Here is a 26,780-nt window from a genome sequence, read left to right as displayed (position 1 = left end):
AATTACCATTTTCCTGGTTAGCATCAGTCCTTTGTAGGTCTATATAAATTTATTCCAACTTTTAGTTTCTATAAGGAAACAAAAGATTGATATTTTGACTGTGATTGCATGGAATTCATAATTCAATTTGAGTATAGTGAACTTCTGGTGAACATTGTGTCCTCTTGTGAGTAGTGATACAATGTGTTTTTTTCTTTAGAATCCTATTTGCTGTACGTAACACAGAAAGACTATCGAATATGTTCAAAGCCTCACCTGGGATATGTGGTAGTAGATAGAATGTAAACCCATGCCTTTGCTATATAGAACTAAAATGACTTTTGCTCTCTGACACACTTTGTTTATGTAAGGAAGAAATAATAAAATTATTATTGCTGTCTTAATATTAAAGAGCGTGCTGTTTGGTAATTTTTTTTTTTTTTTTGTACACAAATAGTGCCTTTTAATTTATTTTACCAAATATGGTATAATTTTTTTTTTTGATTCATAAAGTAGTTTGGACTTATAAAACTTGATTTATGAACTTGCTGTGTAAATGATTAGTCAGAAAGACTGTGCATTTAAGTGTTTGACCTTGTCATTCCTGTCCTCTTCAGTTTGTTACTTTCGCTCAGAATAGAAAAATATCCACTTTGAAAATGACTTCAGGGCATCCCTTTCTCCAAAATGGAAATATAGGGGTCAGAGAAGATATGGTAGGGTATATAAGGTACATTATAGCTAACAGAGCTGTTCTTCCAGATTTCTGGACACATTATAGTAAGTGTCTTTTTATTCTTATTCCTGCCTCCATCATTCATTCATCTGGATCATTCCATTTTGGATTCTTTAAAACTTTAAAGATATGTAAGGAGTTTTTATCCATAAATTTGTAGATCTAAATGGTTCTCATTCTAAATGCCTAGGGAGTAGATTCTTTTAGTTCAGTTTGGGACTTGACATGAGTAAAAGGAACAATGGTATTTGGTCCCTTGTTTTTGGTTTTTGTAAAATTTATGCTCTCGTTTCATCCTAACTTGGAAGCATGTCTTAAATATATATTATTAACTGTTCACTCACATGTTTATTCACTTCTCAGTATAGTACACCAGTAAGTTTTAGGTAGACCTTGAAGTATAACTCCTTTAAAATTGTTTTCACTAGATACAGTTTGGAACCTTATCAGACTATTTTGATGCCCTGGATAAAGCAGATGCGGCTGAGAGAAGGAATGGCCAGTCGACGTTCCCCGTGGTCAGTGGAGATTTTTTCACATACGCTGACCGAGATGACCATTACTGGAGTGGCTACTTCACGTCTAGACCCTTTTACAAGCGGATGGATAGAATCATGGAGTCTCACTTAAGGTATACTCACCATCACATCGTTGCATTTCTTTTTCACTTCTTGTATGTGATCTTAGCCTTTTTTAGAGTTCTTCATATTATTCATAATTTACGTAGCAGTACAATGTACTTAATATAATTGTGAAATTCTAATAAAATCAGAAATATGTCTTCAGAGGATAATCAGATTACTGCTTTTGTTCTAGAAGAAAGGAAAAGTAGTTTATTTAATTAGATTTTCTGAGGGTTGTATTTCATGTCTTATATTTTTCTAACTCATTTACCTGTGTTATTAATATTAACCTTAATATTCAGTGGTACTGTCGTGTGTCGGCAGGCAGTAATCCAGCAGGCTGAATGGCTGGAGATGTAAGAGTGTCTTAAAGAAAGAGACAGGGCCTCTCAGTAGCCCGAGGTGGGCCCATAGTAGCTCACGCTCATGTATTTTGTATGTAGGAGAACATTAAAGACTCCATCTCTGTTCTGATTTATCTAAAACACATTTCTGTACATCTGGTTTTTCTGTTTACAAGAACGAGATTTGAAAGCGATGAGAATGGATTGGGCAGGCAGAGTGATTGGTTGAAAAACATAAACTGACTAGGAGAAAGTAGAAGTCAATAAAAAATATCAACCGCTGGAACAGCACTCTCCACGGCAGCCTGCAGTCAGTGCCTTCTGAAACTCGCTTTCCTTGCTGTCCTGTGTGGTAACTGTGGCTGTTGTGCCCTTGAAACGTGACCAGTGGCCAGCGCGACCCCGTGAGACCCCCGAGCACTTGACTTGGGACCAGTGTGACTGAAGCACGAAATTCTTAATTTCGTCTAATTTTGATTAATTTAAATGTTGGTAGCCGTGTGTGGCCCTTGGTTCCCATTCTGGGGAACGCAACTTTAAGTAACTGACTGGGTTTGTATGTGAGGTTGAACTGGGACAGGGGCTCCCCGTTCTTTGTCTCCAGTAACCTAAACAGATCATTTCTTTTTGTGATGAATCCTGGTACTAAAAAACAACTTAGGTCATACTGCCCCCTTTTATGTATTTGTGGATTCTGAGTATATTTAAGAAAATCTTTTTGTAAAAATCAGAATTTCTTCAAGAGTCGTGCTTAATATAATAGTAATATGTTTTTATTATCATTAGACTGCTACCTATGATATTGTTTCAAAAACCTGACCTTTGACTGTTGAGTTTTGAAAGAGAAATATATCTTAGTGTATTTGTTACAGATTAGTGTCCATACATATAGTGTGGAGGACTGTCCATCAAATGATCAGCTATCTGTTTCGTTATTCTAAACTTTCTATGATTATGTGGAGTAAATACTAAATAATGTTGAGATTCAGACCACTGAATTAGTAATCTTTAAGTGCAGTATCTGTTTTAGTTAAAAAGAATTGTGAATATTTTAATTTATTGGGCATCTTTTAGACACAGTGGTGTATGCTAGAAATATATTTTGAAAATTCTATAAAGCAAAACAAATCAATAAAATACAATGCATTTGAATTTCCAAACGTATTAGTTTACTTGAAAATGATTTTGTCTGGAATTAGTAATATTTCTTCCTTGTTTGTAAAATGTAGATAAAAAAGTATAAAGCAGAAAGTGTTTTAAAAAAATCCTTTATTATGTGACATCTGTATATGTGTATATATTTTCAAAACCAAGAATACTTGTAATACATGTATGTGGACATACACACAATTTACTTAATTTTAACCTAGCAGTTTTCATTCCATCATTTTTGGAAGGGCTAGAATTTTTGAATTGGTGATTATGACCATCTTTATTTCTGTAATTTAGAGGAATTCATTACTTTTCATAAAATAGCACTTCCACTGTCTCTTTTTTTCCTGAATCTTGATACATTTCAAGCCATCTTGACTTTTTTTCTGTTGTCTTTGACCTGTTTGGCATACAGAACCTTCTTTCCGTTTTTGCTGTACTCAGCCATGTCCCCTTCTTAAGAATTTCTTAACAAATGCGTCTGAAACCATCTCTCCTGATAAAAGCTGGAAATCTAAGCCCCCATATTTGTATGCCAAAGATATTATTAGACTAAAGATTTTTTCTTTGAGTTAAATAAAAACGACATCCTGTTTTTTTTTGTTGTTGCTTTTTAATAAACTTATATGTGTTGTGCATCATGCCCAATGGACCCTGATGCTTGTCCCTGAGCTGCTGTTTAGCTTTCTTGTCTGCCTCTCTCCTGTTCTCTCTGTGTCTCCTTCTAAGTTTGTGTGTCATGGGCATCTGTCCTCTTAGGGCATACGTGAGCAGAAATGGGCTTCTGCTGATGTCTGGCCTGCGTGTTTCTGTTGGCCTTGGACAGCAGGAAGGACAGACTCACTTCCCCCTTTCTTATTGCTTTCTTGAGGTTTTATTTTTCCCACTGTGAGGTCTGTCTTGCTGGCTTCTTTCCATGACCATTTGGAACAAGGACACCTACCCAGTAGCAGTGCAAACATGATGTTCTTTGATGATTGACAGCTTAAATACATTGGATAAATACCTTTGATGGTTTTATGGACATTTTTGGTACAGTGTGTTTTGTATAAGCTGTGTGGAAATTTTGGATTGCTTAAGAGCTATTTTCAAAGTATTAGTGTCATACTTTTTAGATTATAAGCTAACATATTGGTTCTGAAAGAAAAATTAATAATTGTTTTATATAATTAGGGCTGCTGAAATTCTTTACTATTTCGCGCTGAAACAAGCTCAGAAACACAGGATACATAAATTTCTTTCATCACCGTATTACACAGCCCTGACAGAAGCAAGGAGGAATTTGGGATTGTTCCAACATCATGATGCCATCACAGGAACTGCGAAAGATTGGGTAGTTGTGGATTATGGGAACAGGTAATGTCATCAGAGGAACATGGTATTTAAAAATTGTTTTAAAATTTGAGTCCTAAGGCCGGCCAAATAGCTCAGCGGATTAAAGCACCTGCATGCAGGCTCAGGGCCAGGGGATTCAATCCCCAGGCCTGCCATGCCAGCCCCACCCCTGGGGTACAATGAGAGGACAATTGAGACTGGGTGTGTTGGTACGCACCTGTAATCTTAGCACTTTGTAGACTGAACACGGACAGATCACTACAAGTCCGATCTATGTAGTAAGACCCTGTACACTCTGTACACCCTGTCCTAAATTCATAAAAAAAAAAAAAGTGGATTGCTTTATTATAACTGATCCTGTATATGAAAAGTATATAAAGCATATAAAATCAGCATTAAAGAATTGACTCATAACTGGATATTATTAATTATAACATGTTAAGTTTTTAATTATAATATTTTATTAATTTTCTAGGAATAAGAAAAGACATTCACATTACTTAAGTTGACTCCTCCAGAAATATATTCAATGTAGTATCTTGAGTATCTTCAGTCTTCTTGTGGCAGATAAAATTTCCCCACTACATTCTATCTTTTGAGGTTATGCTGGACTCGAGGTAGAAAACTCGTTAGTTAGATCACACAGCATTTTTGAAAGTATGGTCAGATTCTTCATGTTTTTCTTGCTCCATGCTCCTGCTTTTTTGATTGATTGCGAGGTTAGAAGTAGGTTCTTAGCATCAGACTGGGGCATAGGACATGGAGAAGTCATTCTCTTAAGCTGCGTGTTTGCTTTCTCTGGCTCCCATAATAAAGAGATTTTGGTACAGGTCACTGAAATTTTTCTACAGAACATTTTCTGTCTCATGACCTTCTTGGGAGGCTTATAGTTCTTCAAAATGTTTTGTATTGCTCTTAGCTTATAAACACAGCCCCATCCAGAATTGCATGTTAGGGAGAAAGAAAAGACATAGTAATTCTCAAATTGTACTTGACATTTGTAAATTTGCTCTACAGGCGCTTCATACTTCAGTGGAAAAGTCATAAACGATTATTGCCTCATTAACACAGACATTTTAAGGAGGAAATTTCAAAACATAGGTTGCAGAATTATAAAAAGAGGCAGCTAACCTTGGCTCTTCTGTTTGTACTATTGGCTACTGTTCATTCAGACGCTGACAGAAATGTCTCTGAGAACAAGTGTATGAGTTAGGGATTGCATTTGGTTGCTGGTGATAGCACCCCCAAAGAGAATAAATCTTATCCTGCTCTTTTTTATGTCATGTGAATTCTGCAGCTAACCAAGTCAGATATGACAGTTGCTCAATGTCGGAGTCCGTTCAGTACCTTCTAGCTTTTTGTGCTGCTGTTCTAGGGTGACTCTTTGAGAATCATGCTTTGAACAGTTAATGGAATGTTTCTGTAACTATAAATGGATAAGAAGCATGCTCTGTGGCACATTTGGAGGCTAATTTTAATCATGGTATGAAGAAAAAAAGTACATTAGGCTTTAGTTGGGTAACGGGACTTGTGGAGAGTAGGAGAAACAGTTATGTAGAGTTCAGGCACAGAATAACTGGCTTGGGATTCTGCCAGTTATTCCTGAATTGTAATTCATGGTGGAAGGTAAAACTGGCCAAGAGGTGAGCCTGAGGTTTCTAACATACATAGCGAGCTATTGAATGACAGATGCAGTGCCATGTGTGTAAACAACAGCCGTGACAGCAGCCTGGAAAGCTGTGATTCCCGTGAGGATTTCCCCCTGAACTGTGTGAGACGTTGATGGGATGAGTGCGCTTTAGGAACAGTGAGGCTCTGAGGAATCGTACGTAGATGAGATGTTTAAATGTTGAAAATTGTGTGGTACCAGGCGTTTCTCAAACTTATTTTATCATACTATTTGTTTGCTTGCTTTCAACAGAGCAGCGTTATACGTTCTAAGAAAGCATTTGGGAAATGCCCCGCCTTAGTTTTTAATGCCTTTGCAGACAGCGTATTTGTTCACAGGATGTAAACATTGACTTGTGGCTTTCCCTCCATCAAATTGAGACTCTTTAATACACTGTGACGCATGTATGGTGTTAGGTTTTGGAGAACATGACCTTTATTCTGCAGGTTGAGGCTACCAGGCAGAAACAGAGTTGGGCTGAAAGAGTTATTGCCATAACTGAACTACTGAACTGTGTTCATTCATTCAGAAGGTCTTTTAGTCTGATGAGAACACATTACCCTTAGAAAGCATCTAGACAGACTGAGAAGTGTTGCTGGGTGGTGCATGAACCCAAGTCCATGAGATCTTAGTGCTATCCTTACAGATTTTATTTGAAATGTATTTCTGAACTTATTGGTCATGATCTCATGTACATGTTTCAGAGAACTCTTAATCTCTTCATAAAGTAGTATTTTTAATTCTATAGGTATTTGTTGTTTTTATATGAGGGTGAAAGTATCTTTAAGGAATAGATCCCAAGTTGCTTCCTGTATTGGCGAAAGTGATATAACTACCTTTGAGCACAATAGAGTCATTCTGCTGGTTGGTTGAAACATGATTAGTGACATTTCTTACTTTATTTTTTGTGTCTGGCTCAGCCTGCCCTGGAGGCGGGGCTGGCATGGCATGTAGTGCTGGCATGTGGTGCCAGGGATCAAACCAGCATGTGGTGCCAGGGATCGAACCGCAGTCCCTGCTCTTATCTAAGCTTGACTAGGCAGGTGCGTTAGGCCACTGAGCTATCTCATTGGCTCAATTAGTGACATTTCTTTGCAGAATTTCTTCCTTACCAATTTCCTTAAGAATACCCTGTCTCTAAAGCTTTAATGAGGCATAATTGCACTGGTGTATGTGTGTGTGGGGGGGTAAGCTTCAAGCAAGTGACTGTATTTCATACCATGTAGTGATTCATTAATGGCTGGTGGTGTACTGATGTATTACAGAGATGGTAGTGAAGATTCTTAAGCATCTGTTTGGTTCCTCACACATAACAGTAGTCTTGGGTTGATCATACTTAATATTTTTGTTATTTGGTATGATATTTGTAGAGTATAAGTGGTTTGAATAAGTTACTGTGCTTCAGGTGTGTTCAAAAGTTTTCCATCTTAAATGAGTCCTTGTCAGTGAAATTTTCTGATCAACCCTTTTTTTTTTTTCTCCCCCAAGTCTTTGTTTTGGTGAGAAAAGATCCAGTTTGTGAAAAATTAATTATAGGTTTTACTTTCTGATTATAAAATGTAAGTGGTTTGATCACAAGTTAAAAACTGAAATATTGTATACTGGTTTCTAGGTTCTCAGACTAATAATACATTTTTTGGTTTACAGACTTTTTCACTCATTACTTGGCTTGGAGAAAATAATTGGTGATTCTGCATTTCTTCTTATTTTGAAGGACAAGCTCATGTATGAGTCTCACTCTTCTGATTCTTTCCTGGAGATGGTTAGTTAATCTCTATATATCATAAATGTGTGTCATTGTTTCGTTTTGGGGTTTGAAAAGGGAGTAACAAGCTTAATAGAGAGATTGATACATAATTACTACTTTATAAACTATTTGAAAGAATTTGTCTTACTTTGTATAAATTATATATATTCTTTTTTAGTGTGTCTACACATGATTTCAGGTTTGTGTCTTCTGATTAAATCTTAGCATGAAAAGTAAAAGAACTTACAGAATATTGTAAGGCAATTAGGCATTATGATTATTCTGTTGGTTTTATTTAGAAACTTCGTGATATTTGAATTTTTGTAAATCCTGAATCTGTTCTTGCTCCACCTTTGATGGCCTTCTGGTTTCAGAGTAAGTTCATGGAATCATGTGAAAGGAATGGTGAGAATATTAGTACAGCCTGCCCCAGAGTCGAGGGGCCCTGAAGAGGTTACTTAGTACCTGGGCCCTCCTTCACTTATAGGTGCTGGTATGCGTCTTGCCTGGTGTTACCCTTAGGATTGCAAGAGCTGATTGAACAGGAAGTGCCTGAAACATAGAATGCACTGTTGTGCGCCAAGGAACGCACTTAGGGAGGCTGATTCCGCTCTGGGCTCCATTTCACTGGGCCACTCTGATATTTTTCATTTGGAACTTGTCATTAGAATTGGTTCCAAGTCTTAGATTTTGTGATTTCATCTATAACTTGAATTTGTACACCTAGAATCAGATGTGCTTTTCAATGATTTTGCAGGCTGGCACTTAAATCACAGGCATTTTCATGTGACAGTAAAAGCATAAATTCATTGCATGTTTCTTAAAGATATGAAACATACAGTATGAAATAAAAAATAGCCAAGCTTTTTGCAGAATTGTTGCTAGAACCTTGAGTTATTTGATTCCTGAGTGGAGTAACTGTTACGAACTGCAGCCCTAGGGGCGTGTTGTGTTTGAAGTCTGAGCCCACTCATGGACACACAAATACACACAAGAATATTTGTTTTGAATTTGGAAGTATTTTATGTAGCTGGAAAAATATTACTTTTTTCTTATGTACGCTTTGCAAAATTTTTGTGGGGTAAAATTACATAGCCAGTTTTGATATTTAATTTTAAATGTAAAATAAAAAAATATTGTTCTTTTTTATAGGATTTGAAACAAAAATCACAAGATTCTCTGCCACAAAAAACCATAATACAGCTGAGTAAGAAGCCAAGGTAATTTATAATTTCTCATAAATTTTTTACTACTATTCCAACTTACCTAGTTTGATTTACATGGTTCTGGTCTTTAGTTTTCTTTTCTTTCTTTTTTTTCTTTCTTTCTTTCTTTTTTTTTTTTTTTCTTTTTTTTCAGAATCGGGGATTGAACTCAGGCCCTTGCACTTGCCAGAGAATCGCTTATTCCACTGAACCATCTCCCCGGCCCCTAGTTTTCATAAATTTTGAGGCAGTATTTCACTTAATTTATTTTAGTTAAACATTTTCTGAATAGATTTTATTATACAGTATTGTCTAGTTTAATGCTAATTGCTAAATAGTGCTTGGTATATTGATTACTGAGTTAATTATTAAGTATTTTCCATAAATAATAAGATATGGAATAGTAAATATATGCTTCATGAGGAAAAATTCTCTTGTCTTTATAATGTCGATCACCTTTAGATTATATTCTTTTTTGGTTAACCCTTTATGTAGTTACCTGCTTTTCATTAATCCTTGATTATGTTTCTTAAATTGAAGAAAGTTAATTACTTTTAGAAAATGAGTGTTTCTGCTATAAATTGTTCACTAGATAGCTGTCATCTTACTGGCTTGTTTTATTGCTGTTGGTTTATACTGAAGTACATGGGAAAGGTGTTTATTGACCAAAAGCTAGGATATATAATTGGTGACTTTCTCTTTTGTTAATTCTTAATCATCCTGTTACCAGTTTTGAGTCTTTAAATATCAATCATTCATTACCCAGTGGACTCAGACATGAAGTGTAGTTTTGTAATTCAACTTTTTGTTGTCTTAGTTGAGAAATCTGTAACACTCATTATAAACTGAAGGGTAAAGTAATTTCTTTTTAACCTATTATATTTTATTAAAATTATTTAAAAATAAAGAATAAACACATTAGAAAGTGTGCAGTTATTAATGAAGTTGATATTTTGGTTAACTAGAAATGAAAGGCTTAGTTGTCCAAATTTCTTCAGTAAGTAGGGCCTGAAGACATACAACTTATGTTTTAATAGTATTAAATTTATCAGCAACATTACTGGCTTCTTAAAAGTGATTGTAAAGTCATAGAATGAAAGGATGATGACCCTGAAAAAATTTCAACTATAAAATTATAATTTTTTTCCTTCAAAGTAAGTAAATTAAATACATTTTGAGTTATAAAACCTGTTTCTTAAATATTATATCCTTAATATACAGTGGTGTCAATAAGTATATTTGGCTTTAGTCATGATCATCCTATTACTTTTTTGTTTGTTTGTTTTGGTGGAGAAAGATTTTGCCTTCTTTAGAAGAGCAGATACTTGCCTAAGTGGTTTACTTCCCTTTCCCAACCATTACTCCCCCTCTGGATGCAAGTTAAGGTGAGCGGGAGGGAGAGATCACAGTGTACCCTGGGAAGTCGCAGTTCAGAGTTTGCAGCCTTGGTTTTTTGGATTTCTTCTTAGAACTTAATGAATAATTGTTTGCAGAAATGCCACAGTTGGGTGGAAGCCACAGACATCCTCTGCAGTTGTTGTTTGGAGGGAGGTTCACGGGCAGCCAGTCCAGGGAGGTTCACAAGCAGCCAGTCCGAGTGTGATTCGGTTCTCCTTGCTGCTGATTGGTTGCTGACCTATGACCATCTCGGGCAGGTGCACCAGCATTCCTGTATCTAACGGGCTGTAGTGTGCACTGCTATGTGCAGTATTTTCTGGTTCTTCTTAAAGCTTTAAGATACCTAGCTCAGTGGACTAAGCACCTAAGTACCTGCTCAGGTAAGTGCAGGGATCGGGGTTTGGTCCCCAGTACCACATGCCATGCCAGCCCCACTGTAAGGCACGCTAAGCTGGTGACAGAATCCAGGTATGATGATACATGCCTGTAATCTCAGCGCTGGGGAGGCTGAAAACAGGTGGGTCACTAGGAGTCTGAGCTGCGTAGTGAGACCTTGTACCAAATACATTTTTTAAAAAAAATTGTTAAAGCTCTAAGATACTGCCCCAATGCTGTCCATCTTCTAAGACTAGTACTATAGTATTTTATCAAATTAAGTTATGCAACTGTGAGAGACATAGCATATTTAGGGTTTAACTATAAAGTAGGCATAAAGAAGTATTTTTTCTGACCATATCTAAAATTAACGGGGACTGGGGAGAAGGCTCAGTAGAATAAGTGCTTGCCTCGTAAGCACAAGGGCCTGAGTTCAATTCCTGGTTCCACCAAATAAATAAATAAATAAATAAATAAATAAATAAATATAAAATAAAATAAAATTAACGGTTTTTCACAATTCGCGGGTGCACTAGGCAGGTAATTCCTCATTGTAGTTCATTTGGTTTCTCTTCTTCCTTTACTTTGCAAATCTTAGCCAGCAGTAATTGATAATTTAGCCTTACTTGTGCTACATGAGGAAAATTATGAGATCTAAGTAAAATAAAGAAGAAAAACATTTTGAACGGTAATATTGAGGAATGTTAATTATAAGTAAATATAAATGGATTTTTGAAGTTGTTAGTAAAATGATTACTTTCTGATACTTCTTTTAAACTGTTAGTTGAATAATGTTCTTTCTCTCACTGTTAGTTCCTTGGAATATTTTCCTTTGTTATTTTTAAGTTTATGTATTTGGTACAGGGTCTCACTGTGCAGTTTGGACTCACAGTGATCTTCCTGTTTTCAGCTTCCCCAGTGCTGGGATTACAGTCCTATGCTACCATGCCAGGTCTCAGTGGCCAGCTCAGTGCACCCAGAGGCAGGGCCAGCATGGCATGTGGTGTTGAGAATCAAACCATGGCCCCTGCACTTGCCTAAGCAGTAGTTTTCTTTTTTTAAATTTTTATTTTTTATTTTTGAAGAATACAAAATAGTGATTAAAGAAAAACAGCAATGGTTACAGTATTATATGATGCTATCTTCAAATTAGTTGTTCAGATTACCAGATATAAATGTGTAAGATTCATTTAAAGAAACCAAACAAGGGGCCAGGGAGATGGCTCAGTAGAATAAGTGCTTTCCTGGCAAGTGCAAGGGCCTGAGTTCAAGCCCCAGTTCCGCAAAGAAAAAAAAAAATAAAGAAACAAAATGAAACAATAATGAAGAAGTTATAAGAAATTCAAAAGAGGCAGAAAAAAAATCAAGAGTTAAAAAAAATTAAACATTAACTATTCCTTTCAAAAGACCAGCAGAAATTGACAATACAGTTATCCAAACTAAAATTAGAATATTTGTCTGTCCAATGTTAATGCTCTTTTGCATGGTCAGGTAAATTGGGAATACTGCTGAGTATCTGATTCTTTTTGCATTTATTATCCATTTTTGCACTGGAGAGCTTCATGAATAGAATGACTTCTATATTTGACTTTAAGTCTGTGTTTTACTTGTTAGCCCCAAACTATCTTAGATACTCCTCTCAATAAAGTCAGTGCTTAGTAGGGGAATGATGGTGCCCTTTAAAATGGAAGAATTTGATGGTTTTATTTTGTAGGAGTGTAAGTTAAATAATTGCCATTCTCAGTCTTCAAATGGGACGTTTCTGAATTGTGGTTTAGAACTTTGTCATAACGCGGAGCAGGGCGCTCGATAAACCCTGGCCTTGTGCTCACTCTGCGGGGGCTGTGCCACTCCCCCAGCTTTCGTGTTCTTCATGAACCTTCCCTAGTGTAGGAAGGCCCAGTTCACTTTCATACTAGGCGTGGATCCTATCTGAGTTACAAATGACTCATCTTCCCCACCGTGCATTCCCAGTGGGGAAGATACCCTGGCAGGAGGGTGAAAATTGGTTTTGGCAGATTTTAAAAATATCTCCTACCTGTTAATATGTAAAACACAGAGAGAGGATACACCAGTGTATGTATGGTATTAAAATTATATGGGGATGATTAGAAAATGAATGTCAGAAAGAGTCTGAGGATTTGATAAAAGATCAAGAAATACTGATCTGAACTCAAATAATTTAAATAATACATGTAAATGAATTTGATCATGCTGTTGGTAACATTACTTATAGGTATAAAGTAACAGAATGTATTTAAAAATATATCTAATCTGCTGCAAATGACATTTGTATATATCCATGTGCTTAATTTAGTTCACAAGGATATGTCAGCTACCCAGTGTGTGAATTCATAGCTTTTGTGTCAAATGCAGGTACAAGTAAGAGTTAAAATTAGGCTACCTTGAATATGTGATAAGTTGTCTAGTTTAAGTGCTCCTCCAAAATAAAAAAGATGGTTCTCTGCATTCCTAATCTTTTTGGTAAAACCCCCCCAAACTCCTTAATATAAAGATTTGCAAAATTAGGGACTTGGATGGTGCCGAGTAAAAATCTAAGACAGGAAAAGAAAATAGTCCTTTTTTCAATATTCCATCTGTTCAGGAAGGACAGGAATAAACTTTGCCGTAACATAGACTAGGAACCCTTGTGGACTGATAGTTTCCAAAGAATCTTTTTCTTTAAGGTGTAATAATTTGAAATGCCACGAAGTACCTAATCAAATGATAACTTCTATAAATCTGAAGAATCTAACTTTTGATTAGCATTTTTATCTTACTTCATGTATGTTGCTGTAATATGATGCTGGCCTGGTTGGTTGATTGATAAGGAACACATTTAGTTGGCCCGTGGTTTGGAGCCTGAATGTCAGTGATGGGTACGGGTTGGCATGTGGCGAGGGCCTGGTGGTTGTCATCTCATGGGGGAAGTGGCACAGTAGGACATCCTGAGTGGGGAGAGGGTCACTCATCCCTGTATCATGACCTACTCACAAGGTGACTAACTCTCTTCAGTGACAGTGGCATTAATCTCTTAACAAAGGAAAGTCTTTGTGACCTAAGCATCTGATAAAGGTCTCACCTGTCAGCTCATCTTAATGATGTCCAAAATAACTTACTCATGTGAGCACTAGTTGAGGTTGGCTTACTTGTGTCAGTATAATTATCTGAAATCAATCTCACTACCCTGTGAACTCCTTGGGGGTGGGAACTATTTCATTCATTTACGTCCTACTGTGTATCACCTATGATATTATACTCAATGTGGTAAGGTTGCAACAGAAAGATTTGGTGAAATAGTTTTAATTATTGACTGAAGAGTACTGAACTTCAAGCACAAGATATACATAGAATGTGACATTCTGTGTGACAGTGTCTTATCCCAGTTCTTTAATGTTTCTTCTCCCTAGTTAGTTCTTCAGTATTTGGAAGTTGTATGAAGAGTGCTTCTTAATGAACATTATACCACTACAAATAAAGAATAGTTTAGCAGATCTTTGAATTTGTATAACTACTCATTTTTCAGATTGGAAGAGCTGAAAAATTTTAGTTTTCATCTAACCATTATTGATAGTCTTATAAAATTAACATTGATAAGATTGCATTCTAGGGGGTTCTTCAGAATGAGGTGGTACAGCAAGAACTCCCAGGTGGCTGAAGCAGTTACTTCCTGAGATCAGCTTTTACACATAGGTATTTTTGTTGTTATATACATAGAGGATTGCCTGTTCTCTATTTTTTTTTTAAATGCTGTTATTTTAAGTTTTTCTGGCATTATTACTAGCATAATGGAATGTTAGGCTTCAAATGATTTTTAAATCTGCTATATCATTAAATATTTTTGTACAAAGCAAGAATATATCTGAGAATATATCTAATACAGTTAGGTCTGTCATCTGATGAGAAGAGCTCTAGAGTTCCAAGTGGAACTTGTCTCATGTTTGATGGAATGGTAATTGTGCTTATTCTTCGTGGATTATAATGTTTTAAAGCTCCAGTCTTATTCTGAAAAGTACTCAGACATTGCCTTCATATTGCTTAGCAAAAAGACAAGTGTTCTGGGCATCAGTTAGACTAAGGGTTGTCTTTCTTGGAGACAGTGGGCTGTATTTTAAAATTATACTAAGGGAATTCAGGGCAGTAATAGAAAACATGGTATGACTAAGATTTGACACCACGGAGCCTCCACAGAGTTTTTTTAAACTCTCATAACATTTGAAATATCTTTTTGGCTTTTAAAGTTGGTTTGGAAATTTTCTTTTGATCAGAAGTTGCTAACATAGTGCTGAGGACTCTTAGAAACACAAAAACTGAACTAAGGTAGTCTGGATCTACGTGGGCATTGATAGCACAGTGTATTTATAGATTTATATTGGATGTTGGTATGAGTTCCTAAGCTCTTCTGTGTAATGTTTTCCTGTTTAAGCATCAATTGCTTGTAAAAGGTGTTTGTATATTTTCACCAGTATTTTAGCTATATACATTGTTTTATTAATTTCCACTTTTTAAAGTTATAGTTCAACCAGTTCTCTAATTGTCTATGAATGTGTACCATCTTGTCTGCAATGTGTTAGATATTTGTAGAAAGAGTACTTTACCCAAAGATTGAATAGAATAATTCATGAAATAGAAATCTCTAAGGGAAATTATTTGCATTCACTAATGTTTTAAGGTAGTTCTGCAGCGATCCTGCGTTGGTAGCCATGATTATTTGCTGTTTGTTACTTTAATCATTTATAGGCTTACATTTCCCTAATTTCACAGGGAAATAAGAGCCTTTTGGGCAAGAAGTGTGGAGGAAAGTGTGCATTTTTCCCCTCTAATTTTCTCCTTACCCTTATCAATTCTGTGTGCTTTATGATACCAGGTATGATGAGTATTAATTCATTAAATACTATTTCAGTTCACATTGATTTAGAAAAAAACAACACCTATATTCCATTTTATATGATGGCTGACTACAGACCCTGAGGCTGACTTAGTTTCCTATTGTAGCTCAGATGAAAATGTAGAAAAAGCCAGTCATAGGAATACCAAACTCTTGGTTTGATATTCAACCTAGTTCTGCAATGTAGGACATCTATCAATTCTAGCACTGGTTGAACTGGACTAAAAATGTGATCATTTGCTGATTAGTAATAAACTGAAATACCTAGAGACAGCTCATAGGTTTCTAGAAGCAAATGTGGAGAAATCTTCATTTTCATAATGTTTACCCTTAAGGATTTAAAATTTTGGTACTCTGTCAATTAGAAAAGAGAACAGAAGTTCTGCTACTTTCTAAGGCTGTTAGCAAAAATTGGTAGCAATTCCTTTTTAAATTTTTTTGTTTCTATTTCTATGTCAGGTGGGCATGCCTATGATCCTAGCACCAAGGGGACAGAGGCAGGAGTATTGTTATAAGTTCGAGGCCAGCCTCAGCTACATAGTGAGTTCAAGGCCATACTAAACTAAATAGACCCTGTGTCAGCACCTATCACAATAAAGCAAATGAAATATGAATTTTCTGTTTTTCCCTTTCTACCCGAACTTTTTACTTAATTAACTTATTACGTGAATTGCTATTCTCTATTTCTGACAATTCACAGGCTTGCATAATACATTTTTTTCTTCCAGGTTTTCAATTGTCTAATTATCTGAATCAGTTATTTATTCCTAAAATAGGTGTTTATTTTTTTTTCTGTCATAATTTGATTAATATTTTACTAAACTGATGAATCACATTAAAAAACAAAATTGACTGCTTTAGAAGCACAACAAAGGCACGACACTGGTAAATATTGATGAGATGACTGAAATATGAGACAGAAGTCATAAGAATATAGATGAATTTGCCCTCAGATTGGTTGATGTTTGCAAGTTTGTCTTGCTTTATTGTAGAGAAACCCAAGCTTACAACTACAGATGATTTATCCCGCACCTCCTTGTGACAAAGAAAATACAACATAAAACACCAATTATGGCCTCATAATCAAAGCAAAGACTTTGCTCAAACACCAGTAGATAAGAATGTGGTGCACAGTTCTGCACAGTAAAGTAAAATGTTGAGGAAATACATATTTACCTAAACGGCTTCCTACTCTTGCAGTTTTTGTTCTATTTTAAATCTCTCATTTAATAGATCTGCTGTGAGCCTTCATCATATTGACCAGAGAGCTTACACTGTATATTGTGCAACCAATTTGGAGACTGAATCTTCCACACATAAAGTAGTTAGAAACCCATAAGGACCAACTGTAGGTAAATCACTGATGTAGGGAAATATTTGCTTAGGGAATTTGCTAATGGTGGTGCCGTGGGCCAGGGACCACAGGATTCCTGTCATATTCTTTGTTCAAGAGAGAAACCCTTCCTTGATGGAGAAGGCGGAATGCCAGTCAGGCCCAGCCATCTTGGATGTTAGCCTTTAGGGAGCTTGCAGGCGGGCTGGATCTGTGTGTTGGTCTCATTGTTAATCCCTCTTTTCTTTTACTACACCCTCTTTCTGTCCTTCATGATGTCAAGAAACTGGTTACTTTGTTATTCTTGTTGCTCATCTCTCATGCTAAAATACTAATTCCATAAATGCAGACTTTTTTTTATGTACAAACACCCTGGAAAATACTCATAGATGTCCAGTTTGCCCGATAAACTAATTCTAGACAAAAGATAGACTTCAGCTAATACCAATTTTTTTTTTTTTTTAAGTGAAGGGCACTTGTAGCAAACATGGGGTTTGGGTGGGAGTACACTTCTGTAAGGTTAAGTGAATAGAAAGTAATGCATAGGATACAAGGAAAATCCTACAGAATGACCAAAAAATGGAGTAGCATGAAGAATCATAACAGTTTGCCTCTTGAAATGATTTAAGGAAGGGAGGAAAGGTTGGAAATTCTCAAAGCTGGAGAATCATTACCTCCAGGAGATAAGTCACAGAAGTGAAAAGACTGAAATAAAAATTAATAAGATGACATGGAAAATGGAGAAGTGAGATGAGAAAAGACTGAAGGGTGGGCAGTAACACTTCTACAGTAGAGGTACTGAAGAGCAAAGCTGGCCATGTAGGAGACTTAAGTCAGTGATGTTAAACTGGATGAAATAAGCCCACAAGATGGTGTGTAGATGGCAGAGAGTGCAGCAGAGGCAGCAGTCAAAGGCAAAAGGGTATCTGAACTCAACTTCACCTTCTGGTTAGTGAAGGCTGAGTTCTGGGCAATGTAAATGAAAGGGTTATGCTCTCTGGCACTTTGATAACTTAGTTCAATTAAAAGGGAAAAGAACATATTATAAAGGTCCCCACATGGAGACACATACTGTATGATATAGAACAATGTGTCTTCTCCTCCTTCCCCTTATCCCTCTCCTTCTCCTCCTTCTCCTCCTCCTCCTTCTCCTTCTCCTTCTTCTCCTCCTTCTCCTCCTCCTTCTCCTTCTACCCCTCCTCCTCCTCCTTCTTCCTTTTTCCTCTTTCCTCTTCCCCTTCCCCCTTCTCTTCCATTGTGTTTTATGTTGCTGGGAACTGACTATACTACTCCTGCTTGCTTTTGTGCCCCAGATAATTAGAGTATCATTTTCTACCCTAACACTTTTGGTCTGTGTATATCTTTGGACTTGTGTTGCTTCTTTTGGCAACATATAGATGGATCTTGTTCTCTGTCCACTGTGCTACTCTGTATCTTTTAATTGGAGAATGAAGACTATTTATATTAAGAATTATTAAAAGGAATATACTAATTCCTGTTACTTTGTTCCTTTTGTTTGTTGTTACTTTGTTGTTTTACTATTGTTTAATTTATGTAGAGCTCTCACTTATCCATTCTTTCAGTGAGATTTGTTTTATCCCTTGCTCTTGGGGTTGTGATTATCTGTCATGTTTGTGTTTTACATTCCCTTAAGTATTTTCTGCAATGCTGGTTAGTAATCATGAATTTCCTTAGTTTATATTTATCACAAAAGGTCTTTATTTTTCCTTAATTTTGAAAGGTACCCTTTTAGGATATAGTAATCTGGTTTGGCAGTTACATTCTCTCAGAGCTTGAAATACATCATTCCTACTTCTCCTGGCCTTTGAGAAATCTGCCATTATGTGACTAAGTTTGACCTACTAACTGATTTCATATTTCTCTAACAGTTTTCAATGTCTTTTTGGAAAAATTTTTGGCCTTTTGATTAGGATGTGTATTGGAGAGGTTCTTTTTTTGTTCTATTTGTCTTTTCTAAACCCTACTATTACTCAGGCATCATTCCCTAGAGTTTGGAAATTTGCTGCAATAATTGCAGTTAATAGGTAATCTGAACCATTAGTCCATATTGCCTTACAGTCTTTGAAGCCAGTTTATCCTAAGTTTGTTCCCTGAGAATTACCAAGAGATTTTTGAATAGTCTGTTACTTGGCTATCGTTCCCCAGAGTTCTTGAAATTTGCTATAATACTTTTCATTAATAGATAGCCTATACCTTTAGCTTGTATTTCCTTACCATTTTTGAAGCCAGTTCATCATAAATTTGTTCTTTGAGAGTTACCAAGAGATTTTGAATATTCTATTCACTGTTTCTTCTTTTCTTTATTATTGTCTAATATTCTTCTGAGTCATCCTGTATACTGCCTGGACTTTTGAGGTTTTATTTTACTGAGATTTCATTTCCATAATTTCTGCTTAATTCTTTTTAGAACATGTATCTTTTTACTAAAATGTTCTTTCACATCCTGCATTGTCTTTCTTAATTCACTCAGCTGCTTATTTGTATCATTTTTGAGCTCATTGGTCATTTTAGTAATTGAATTGTTCAGCTGCTTGTTTGTCTCTTCTTTGCTCTTATTGATCATTTTAACAGTTTTTTATTCTTTTGTCTGGACTTTCATCCTCTTTGGTATCTGAAGAATCAGTTTTTGGGGACTTACACATTTTTAGAGGCATGTAGTTGCCTTCTGATTTTACACTAAGGCTTGCAGAGGAATAGTGCTGACCGTTCTATGATTTATCTTATTTTTTTTATTTTTTGGCGCAACTGGGGATTGAACTCAGGCCCTTGCGCTTGCCAGGGAAGTGCTTATTCCACTGAGCCATCTCCCTGGCCCCGTGATGACCATTCTAGCACTGTTATTAGAGGGTCCTTTTAGGGTCTTCCTGGTTGTGGGTTGCACCATGTTGCATGGAATGCTCACCGAATCTGGTCCTAATGCTAGATTCGGCACCTAGCACTGCTTAGAGAGGAAATAGTAATAGACTGAGAAACAAAACAAATATTATCATCTAATTAAGTACTTGTTTTAAAAAATTTGTACTCTTTCAGTGATTCAGGAAGAGATAGGGAGAATAATAATACAAAATAGGCTATAGGGCCATGGAGATAGCTCAGCGGCAAGCACAGGGAAAGTTTGGTCCCAGGCACCACGTACCCCGCCAGCCCCACCCTGGGCACACTGAACCAGCAACAGAGACCAGGCGTATTGGCGCACACCTGTAATTCCAGTGCTGGGGAGGCCGAAACAGGAGGATCATTAGCCGTCTGAGCTGTGCAGTGAGATCCTGTACTAAATACATAAAAATTTAAATAAATAGGCAATAAAGAATTAGTGATTATCAGATTAAGACCAATAATACAGGTTTAAAAAAGGAGGAACAAAGAGAGGCAGATAGGAAGTAAAGAAAGAACAGAAAGGAAAGCACTGCAAAAGAAATGAGAGAATACAGGGAGATTCAATTCAATTATAGATCTACTAGTAAAACAAAGTTAGATATTTTTATGAAGCAACCATTGATGTGGGAAACTTTGACAAAACAACATAAAATACTATGGAAAGTAAAGCAGAACACACACACACACACACACACACACACATTAAAATAAACCCCACATGAAAAAAAAGGTGAAAAATTTTGAAAAACAACAACAAAACAGTTGTATAACCCCTTTTGATAATATTTATGAAGGAGCCAGTTGATAGAAACTGTTGGTTACAATGACTATTCCAGAACAACACTTAAAAAAAAACAAACCAAAAACACTGACAATGTCAACTGTGTACGCTGTTAGATACATCACAATTAAGAATTCAGAACTGAACAGTTCCGAGGGCATTGAAACTAACAACACAGTGAAAACAAAAGCATTATTGTAGATTTTAAGAACTCTTAAAATGGAAAGGGACTTTGTGCACACTGTCATTGGTCTGTTAGCTCAGACTGTGTTAATATCCGAAAGTGGTAGCTAGGTAGGAACCTGTAGGAGAGCTCAATAATTTCTGCCTCAGGCAGATTGAACAGATGGAAGATTCTGGTAAGAGGGATATGTTGCATTTATTGCCTTCATTTACTGTTGGTGTAATGCTAACTCCTCAAATGGCTATCTCTGGTGAGAATCGTCTCATCCTGGTTCCATGGACCTCTTTCTCCCCACCTAAATCTGTTGTGTGGTCCCAAGCTCTTTATCTTTATACAGCTATTTGTTAGTGGTTCCTTTCACTCTCAAAAGTGTATTGCTTTGGAAAACAAAGAATAAAACTGTTTGAATCATCTTTTTTTTTTTTAAATACTTGCAGCTTGTATCCAAATGCACATTTGTTGTCTCCATGCTACTTTGTAAACATGTCTTAAGAGTGTCACCTTCTCTCCACCTTCAGCATCACTGAAGTTGCTGCCTTCTCTCCCCTGTGTGGCAGCAGTGGCTCCGTGACTGATGTCCCTGACTCATGCCTTAATGATTAAATAAGATTCTGTAGATGAGCTTCATAGCCAAGTGCTCACTCAAATGGTAATGCTGTTGGAATTCCTTAGTTCCAAACTCATCATTGATGTTTTCTGTTGTCCGGTGTGGAAGCTGCAGACTCTCTAAGGTAACCAGTGCATCTGCAGTGTAGTCTAGAATTTTTGATCAGTGCTGTGAGCCCTGTGTGCTCTAGCCCCTTAATGTATGCATTCCCCAACATGCCATGTCCCTTTTACCTACTGATCTTGATGCCTAGAAAGAAAACTTTTAACAACCCTACACATACACAAGTGTACAGACAGACATACCTGTACATCCTATATCTCTGGATCTGGCACTGAGCAGCTTTTTGATTGCTCCTCAAAGTCAAAATGACCCTGAAAGTTAAACTTTTGAATGGATTGAGAATATCAAGGCAGGCACCATAGTTCAGCCAAAGATACTCCCCACAGTTGACTTTCAGAACTGCTTGAGAAAGATAAAAACAATGGGATGAATGTATTCAGAAGAGGAGGGGAGTGTTTGAGGGATTAATGACCATGTGTCTTTTGCTGTAAGAATTTAAACAATCTAAACATTCGCCATATTTTTGTATTGTGTCTTGCACAGTGTTCATCTGAAGAGACCTGCTATAAGCCTTGGAATGGTGTGGAATGGGTCGTATTCGTCATACTAATACGGCGCCCCGTGGTTTTACAGAAAGGAGCCTAGTGTATGTGCCAGGCTCATTTGAGCTGAGGAGGGAATGATTCATCCTGCAGAAAAAAATCTGATACAGAGAGGACTTTGTCAACTATCTTAGATGTCTTTAGCATGTGAACAAACATTAAACTGATAACAGATACTAACTATACTTGATCTTAGCCAAAAGGCTGAGAAGTAATGAACAGATATCTTACATATCTTTATCAGTAATGGGTTGATCTGATATTGTGCATTTTAAACATTTTATATAAAGTGTAAAAATAGAAAAAAATACCTCCATCAGCCTTTTTGTAATAAGGAGGTCATGGGATTGATGAATCTGATGCTTTAGCTTAAGTTTTTATTAAATCTGTCTTAAAGTTCCATGGAGAAAGTCAAGGTAGTGTTTGTGAGCTAAAGAAATTGTGGCTAAATCAATGAAATATGAAAGAAGTGCTTAGTAGAGAAGTGTTTACTAAGTTAATAACTAAAATATGAGGGAAGAGGGTAGAAATTATGATTGATGACTAAGTGAAGTTTGTCCACAATAATGAATCCTGGTGAGAATATTTTTTAAAATTTAGAAACATCTTGAATTTGATGTATCTTCTTGTAAGATAAGTTTCTTTTTTTGGGGGGGGACCAGGAATTGAACTCAGAGCCTCACACTTGCCAGGCAGGCACTGTACCACTGAGCCAAATCCCCAGTAGGTAAAGTTTCTTGTAAGCGAGTTCCATCGATGACAGCTGAGGGCTAGTACGATGTTCTGTGGTGTTGCCATTGGCCCAAGGTCCTGTTACCTTCCACCTGTAGCATTTGCAGCCTGTAGTTACTGTTCTTGTGAACTCAGTGTGATTCCTGTCTCACTTTCTTTGCCTCCTTGAGGGAGGTTGAGTCTTTCATTGGAATGGGGACACAAGAACTGTCTCAGAATCTCCGCTGACTAGAATTAGAAATACATTTCATTGGCAGACCTGTGTCACATGGGTACTCCGAGCTGAAGAATCAGACTTGTGGTCACTTCCTTTTCACAGTAGGACTGTAATCTACCTGAATGAGACTGGATTTCTTTCAGTCCTTAAAAAAGTAATGCTTAGTTAAGCAACCAGCAGCATCTATGTCGTAGATGCCTTAATTTAGACGCCCTCTTAGATAGACCTGTGCATTACAAATATCTTCAAAACTTGGTTTTATGACTTACCAGTTAGGTAGAAAAACCATGTCATTTATAATTTTTAAACAGATTTTGCCCATATTTGAAAACCAAAACATAATTGGATACTAAAAATTAAAAATTGGCAAAGCTATAAAAGTACAAGCTCATGAAATAAGGACATGTGCATTCTCTTGGAATTTGGAGTATTTGAATATTAAGATTATAAGAGTATTCTTAAACAGTTATTCTTAGTGAACTACAGGACCATGTCTTACTTGGTTTATACAGTCATTCACTCAATAACAGGCTTATTTTGAATCCCTGTCTTGTGTAGGACTGTGCTTGAATATGTTGTAATTTCTTGACCCTCTTGTTTCTTGATTTTTGTCTCCTGTAGAGCCCCACAGATGGGTCTTTTTTTCCAGTAGTATGTGTCTTAAAATCTTTTGTGTAGACTGCCTCTAAGAACCAGTCTGAAGTGCCTTATCTAAAATCTTTAGGGGTAGATATATTGGTGAACTCATATTATTTTTAATTTTAGGGAAATTTTGTGTGTGTGTGTGTGTGTGTGTGTATAAAAGTTAGATTAAAAATTTCTAAACATTCAAATCAAGGTAAGGAAAGATTCTATATAGCTTTATGTGAGTTTATTTTAGGTTTGGCCAACAAATGAGTTACAAAAAAATGTTTGATTTTTTTTCAGTGCTGTTTGAATTTTATAGATTAGAGATCGTAGATCTGCAGAGTAGTGATTTGCAGAAAATATGGAATTGTTCAACATACATAGATTCCTAGGAAGGACACAGGACAGCAGAAGCCACATTGGCGTCTGAGTGGCATTGGGTTGTAACTCTGAGCTGAATGGGTGCCCAAGCTTGTGCTGCTGCCTGGAGTCTTGCTCCTTTAAAAAGTCTGTTGAAAAGTGTCCTAGTTGGAAGAAATGGTTGCTCATTGGCAGCGCTGACCTAGCTCTGCACCACAACTGCTAAGCCCACGGTGCTCAGGAATCAACATTAAGCTGGGAGGATCTTCGCTGTGGTTCTACCTGCTGTGACTGGCTTCCCATCTGGGTTCATGCTTGCTCACAAGAACCCGTTGTTTCCTTTTGTTTTGTATTTAACTTCTTAGTCCATTTTTGTACCTCCTGAAGTAGTTCCTATAGTTCTCCCATCAGGCAGCTTAAGGTTTATGACAGGTGGCCTGAAATAATATAATTGCATATTAAGTACGCTTTCACTGTCATCTCGAAACTTGAGAAAAATGTCAGTAGGTTATGGTCAGCCTCTTACATTGATTTTAAAGTGATGTACAGTTTGAGGTTTGCCATGGTAGTGCTTCCAAGGCTCTGTAGTATCTTAAATCATTCTTATCAATTTCATTGGTGTTTTAAAAGCATCTTCCTTTTCAAGAACTTATAGTGAATCTGCTGTGATTTTGTTCCTAGGCACAAAGTTATTTTAGATTTTATTTGTGGGAGTGATTAAACAGATTGCATTTAAAATGATGGTTTTAAGTTTTATTTGTTCAAAAGCAGTGACAGAGTAGTTAAGTGTTCAGAGAACACCTGCTAAATTGGCTGGTTAGTACATGTTTTAATTGTCTTTTTATTGTTACATTTTAAATCAAACTTTCTTAACCAGCTATGTGGTTCTAGTTTATTGTCAGATTATTACACAATGAAGTAATTTTTTACACAATGTATCTTAGCAGTGTAGTTTGCATGATAGTATTCAAGAGATTTAACTTCAGGCTTGGGACATCTTATAATGACTCCATCAGTGACCATAATCAATCAGACAATCAGTCTCTCTCTCCCTCTTCCCCTCTCCCCCTCTCCCTCCTTTCTCTCTCTCTCCCCTTCCTTCTTCCTCTCCCTCCCGCTCCCTCTCCTTATCTCCTCTATTCTCTCTCCTCTGTCCTCTCTCTGCTGAGCTAGTTTGACACTTCATAATATGAACTATCATGAGGTCTACCACCTAGAATGCAGGAAGGAGTCTAATAATTTGTACTTCAGATATTTAGAGACAATTTAATAGAAACTAAGAAAACTTTTGAGAAGGAGTTCAGATTGTATCAAAGATTACTTAATTTGGATGTCAGATTTTAATCTGTCAGACTTTGTAAATTTTGAACTGTTCTGTTTGTGTTGTAGTACCAGGTTTCTTTTACTCATAAGCTGAAGTTATATAACAAACTCTGAAAGTGTTTAAAGAAATTATCTATCTGGAGTATGAGTGACTTTTAGTGCTTTTAATTGGGGTGGATGGGATTAGTAATGATGAGCTGAGAGAGAGTCCTTAGCTTTTTTTTTTTTTTTCCTAGCATATTGAAATTTCATTTCTCTATCCAGTTTCTCTGCCTTCCTTGGGACTACTTCTGGTGTCCATCATGTCTTCTGAAATTGCTAACATAAAACTAATTAATTGAAAGCAGTTCAGACCAGAGACTAAAGTGATGTGGCATATTTCAAAGTCTTCCACTCTTCTAAACCGGATTTTTTTTCCCTTCTAAATGCAGATTAATAAAGCGTGCCCTACAAGAGGAAAAAGGAAAAGGATTTTAGTGAAGGTATCCTGATCCTGAAAAAGGCAGGGAGGGCTTCAAGCCCGCTTGGACTGCAGAGCACGTCACAACTTTGTGGTAAAAGAAAAATTTTAAATAGAGCCTTTGGACTTTTTTTCCCCACTCATTTGCAGTGTAGCTTTATTCTATATATATATAATTTTTTTTTAAAAGACAAGAAAGTTACATGTGAATTTGGGCTGCCTTTCAAAGGAAGATATACCTGGGCTTCAGATTTGTTGTAGGCACTGAATATAGTCAAAGTAATGTAGGTAGTTGGTTGGTTTGTGTATTTTTCTTCCCTTGTGACATTGTGTTTACACTCATTGTGAGTGATGTTTCCTCTGGTGTTTTGTATCTTCAGTTGGTTCATTGGATTGTATAATAGGGAAATTTTCTGAGGAACAGTATTGTTTCTAAAAGTCTTTTGAAAATAGGAAGTGGTTGATATTTTGCTGTTTTCCTCTTTTTACCATTTATATGTCAGCTCACTAAAATGCAGAGATGTAGTACCAATAAACAGTCATTGTTTTCTCCTCTATTCACCTGGAAACCTTGCACAAGATAGATTTCATTTGTCAACAGAGTTACGCATATCGAATATGAATGTATTTGGCATTTCTGTCTTTAACAACAAAATAATCTTATTTTACTGCGTTAACTTTTAAGGTCTTTTTTATTGGTGAAAATCATTCTGTTTCTATTCTATACATTCTTCCTAAGTTACAGCACTTTGTTCATTGGGGAAATTAAATTTTCTTCCTGTAGATGAAAATTACATTTTGATTGAACATCATTCCTTATGCAGTCACCCGTAAATATAATGTCTTTCACTGTCTTTTCAGAAAATGGCTACAGATGTGATTTCTGAATTGACAAGTAAATGGAACATCTTAATGTTTTAGGTACAACAGATGGTATTTTTGTTTTAGGCAAAACTCAGTGAAAGCCACTTAATTGGCAACAAGACTCCTGGGGTCAGTCAAATTATGTGCAATTTTTCCTGTTTTCTTTTTATTGTTTACTGTTGAAAGTTTTAGGATATCTAGAAATATTTATCCTTTTAATAGACATACTCTTTTTGTTGTGCACTGGATATAGTTGAGATTTTTCAGTCTGTTCTTGT

General features: G+C 36.4%; 1 protein-coding gene across 1 annotated transcript in view; it reads left to right on the top strand.

Annotated features, from left to right (window-relative positions):
- Positions 1 to 26,780, top strand: part of Man2a1 (mannosidase alpha class 2A member 1) — a 173,520-nt gene that overhangs the window by 76,547 nt on the left and 70,193 nt on the right. The window contains exons 9-12 of the mRNA XM_004625404.3: positions 1,144 to 1,346; positions 4,008 to 4,190; positions 7,486 to 7,600; positions 8,738 to 8,805. Coding sequence (XP_004625461.1) covers positions 1,144 to 1,346; positions 4,008 to 4,190; positions 7,486 to 7,600; positions 8,738 to 8,805 — 569 coding nt within the window. The remainder of the gene's footprint in view (positions 1 to 1,143; positions 1,347 to 4,007; positions 4,191 to 7,485; positions 7,601 to 8,737; positions 8,806 to 26,780) is intronic.

The sequence above is a fragment of the Octodon degus genome, unplaced genomic scaffold (genome assembly GCF_000260255.1).
Source record: "Octodon degus isolate 3935 unplaced genomic scaffold, OctDeg1.0 scaffold00009, whole genome shotgun sequence".
Lineage (NCBI taxonomy): Eukaryota > Metazoa > Chordata > Mammalia > Rodentia > Octodontidae > Octodon > Octodon degus.
This window is presented reverse-complemented; position numbering and strand designations above follow the sequence as displayed.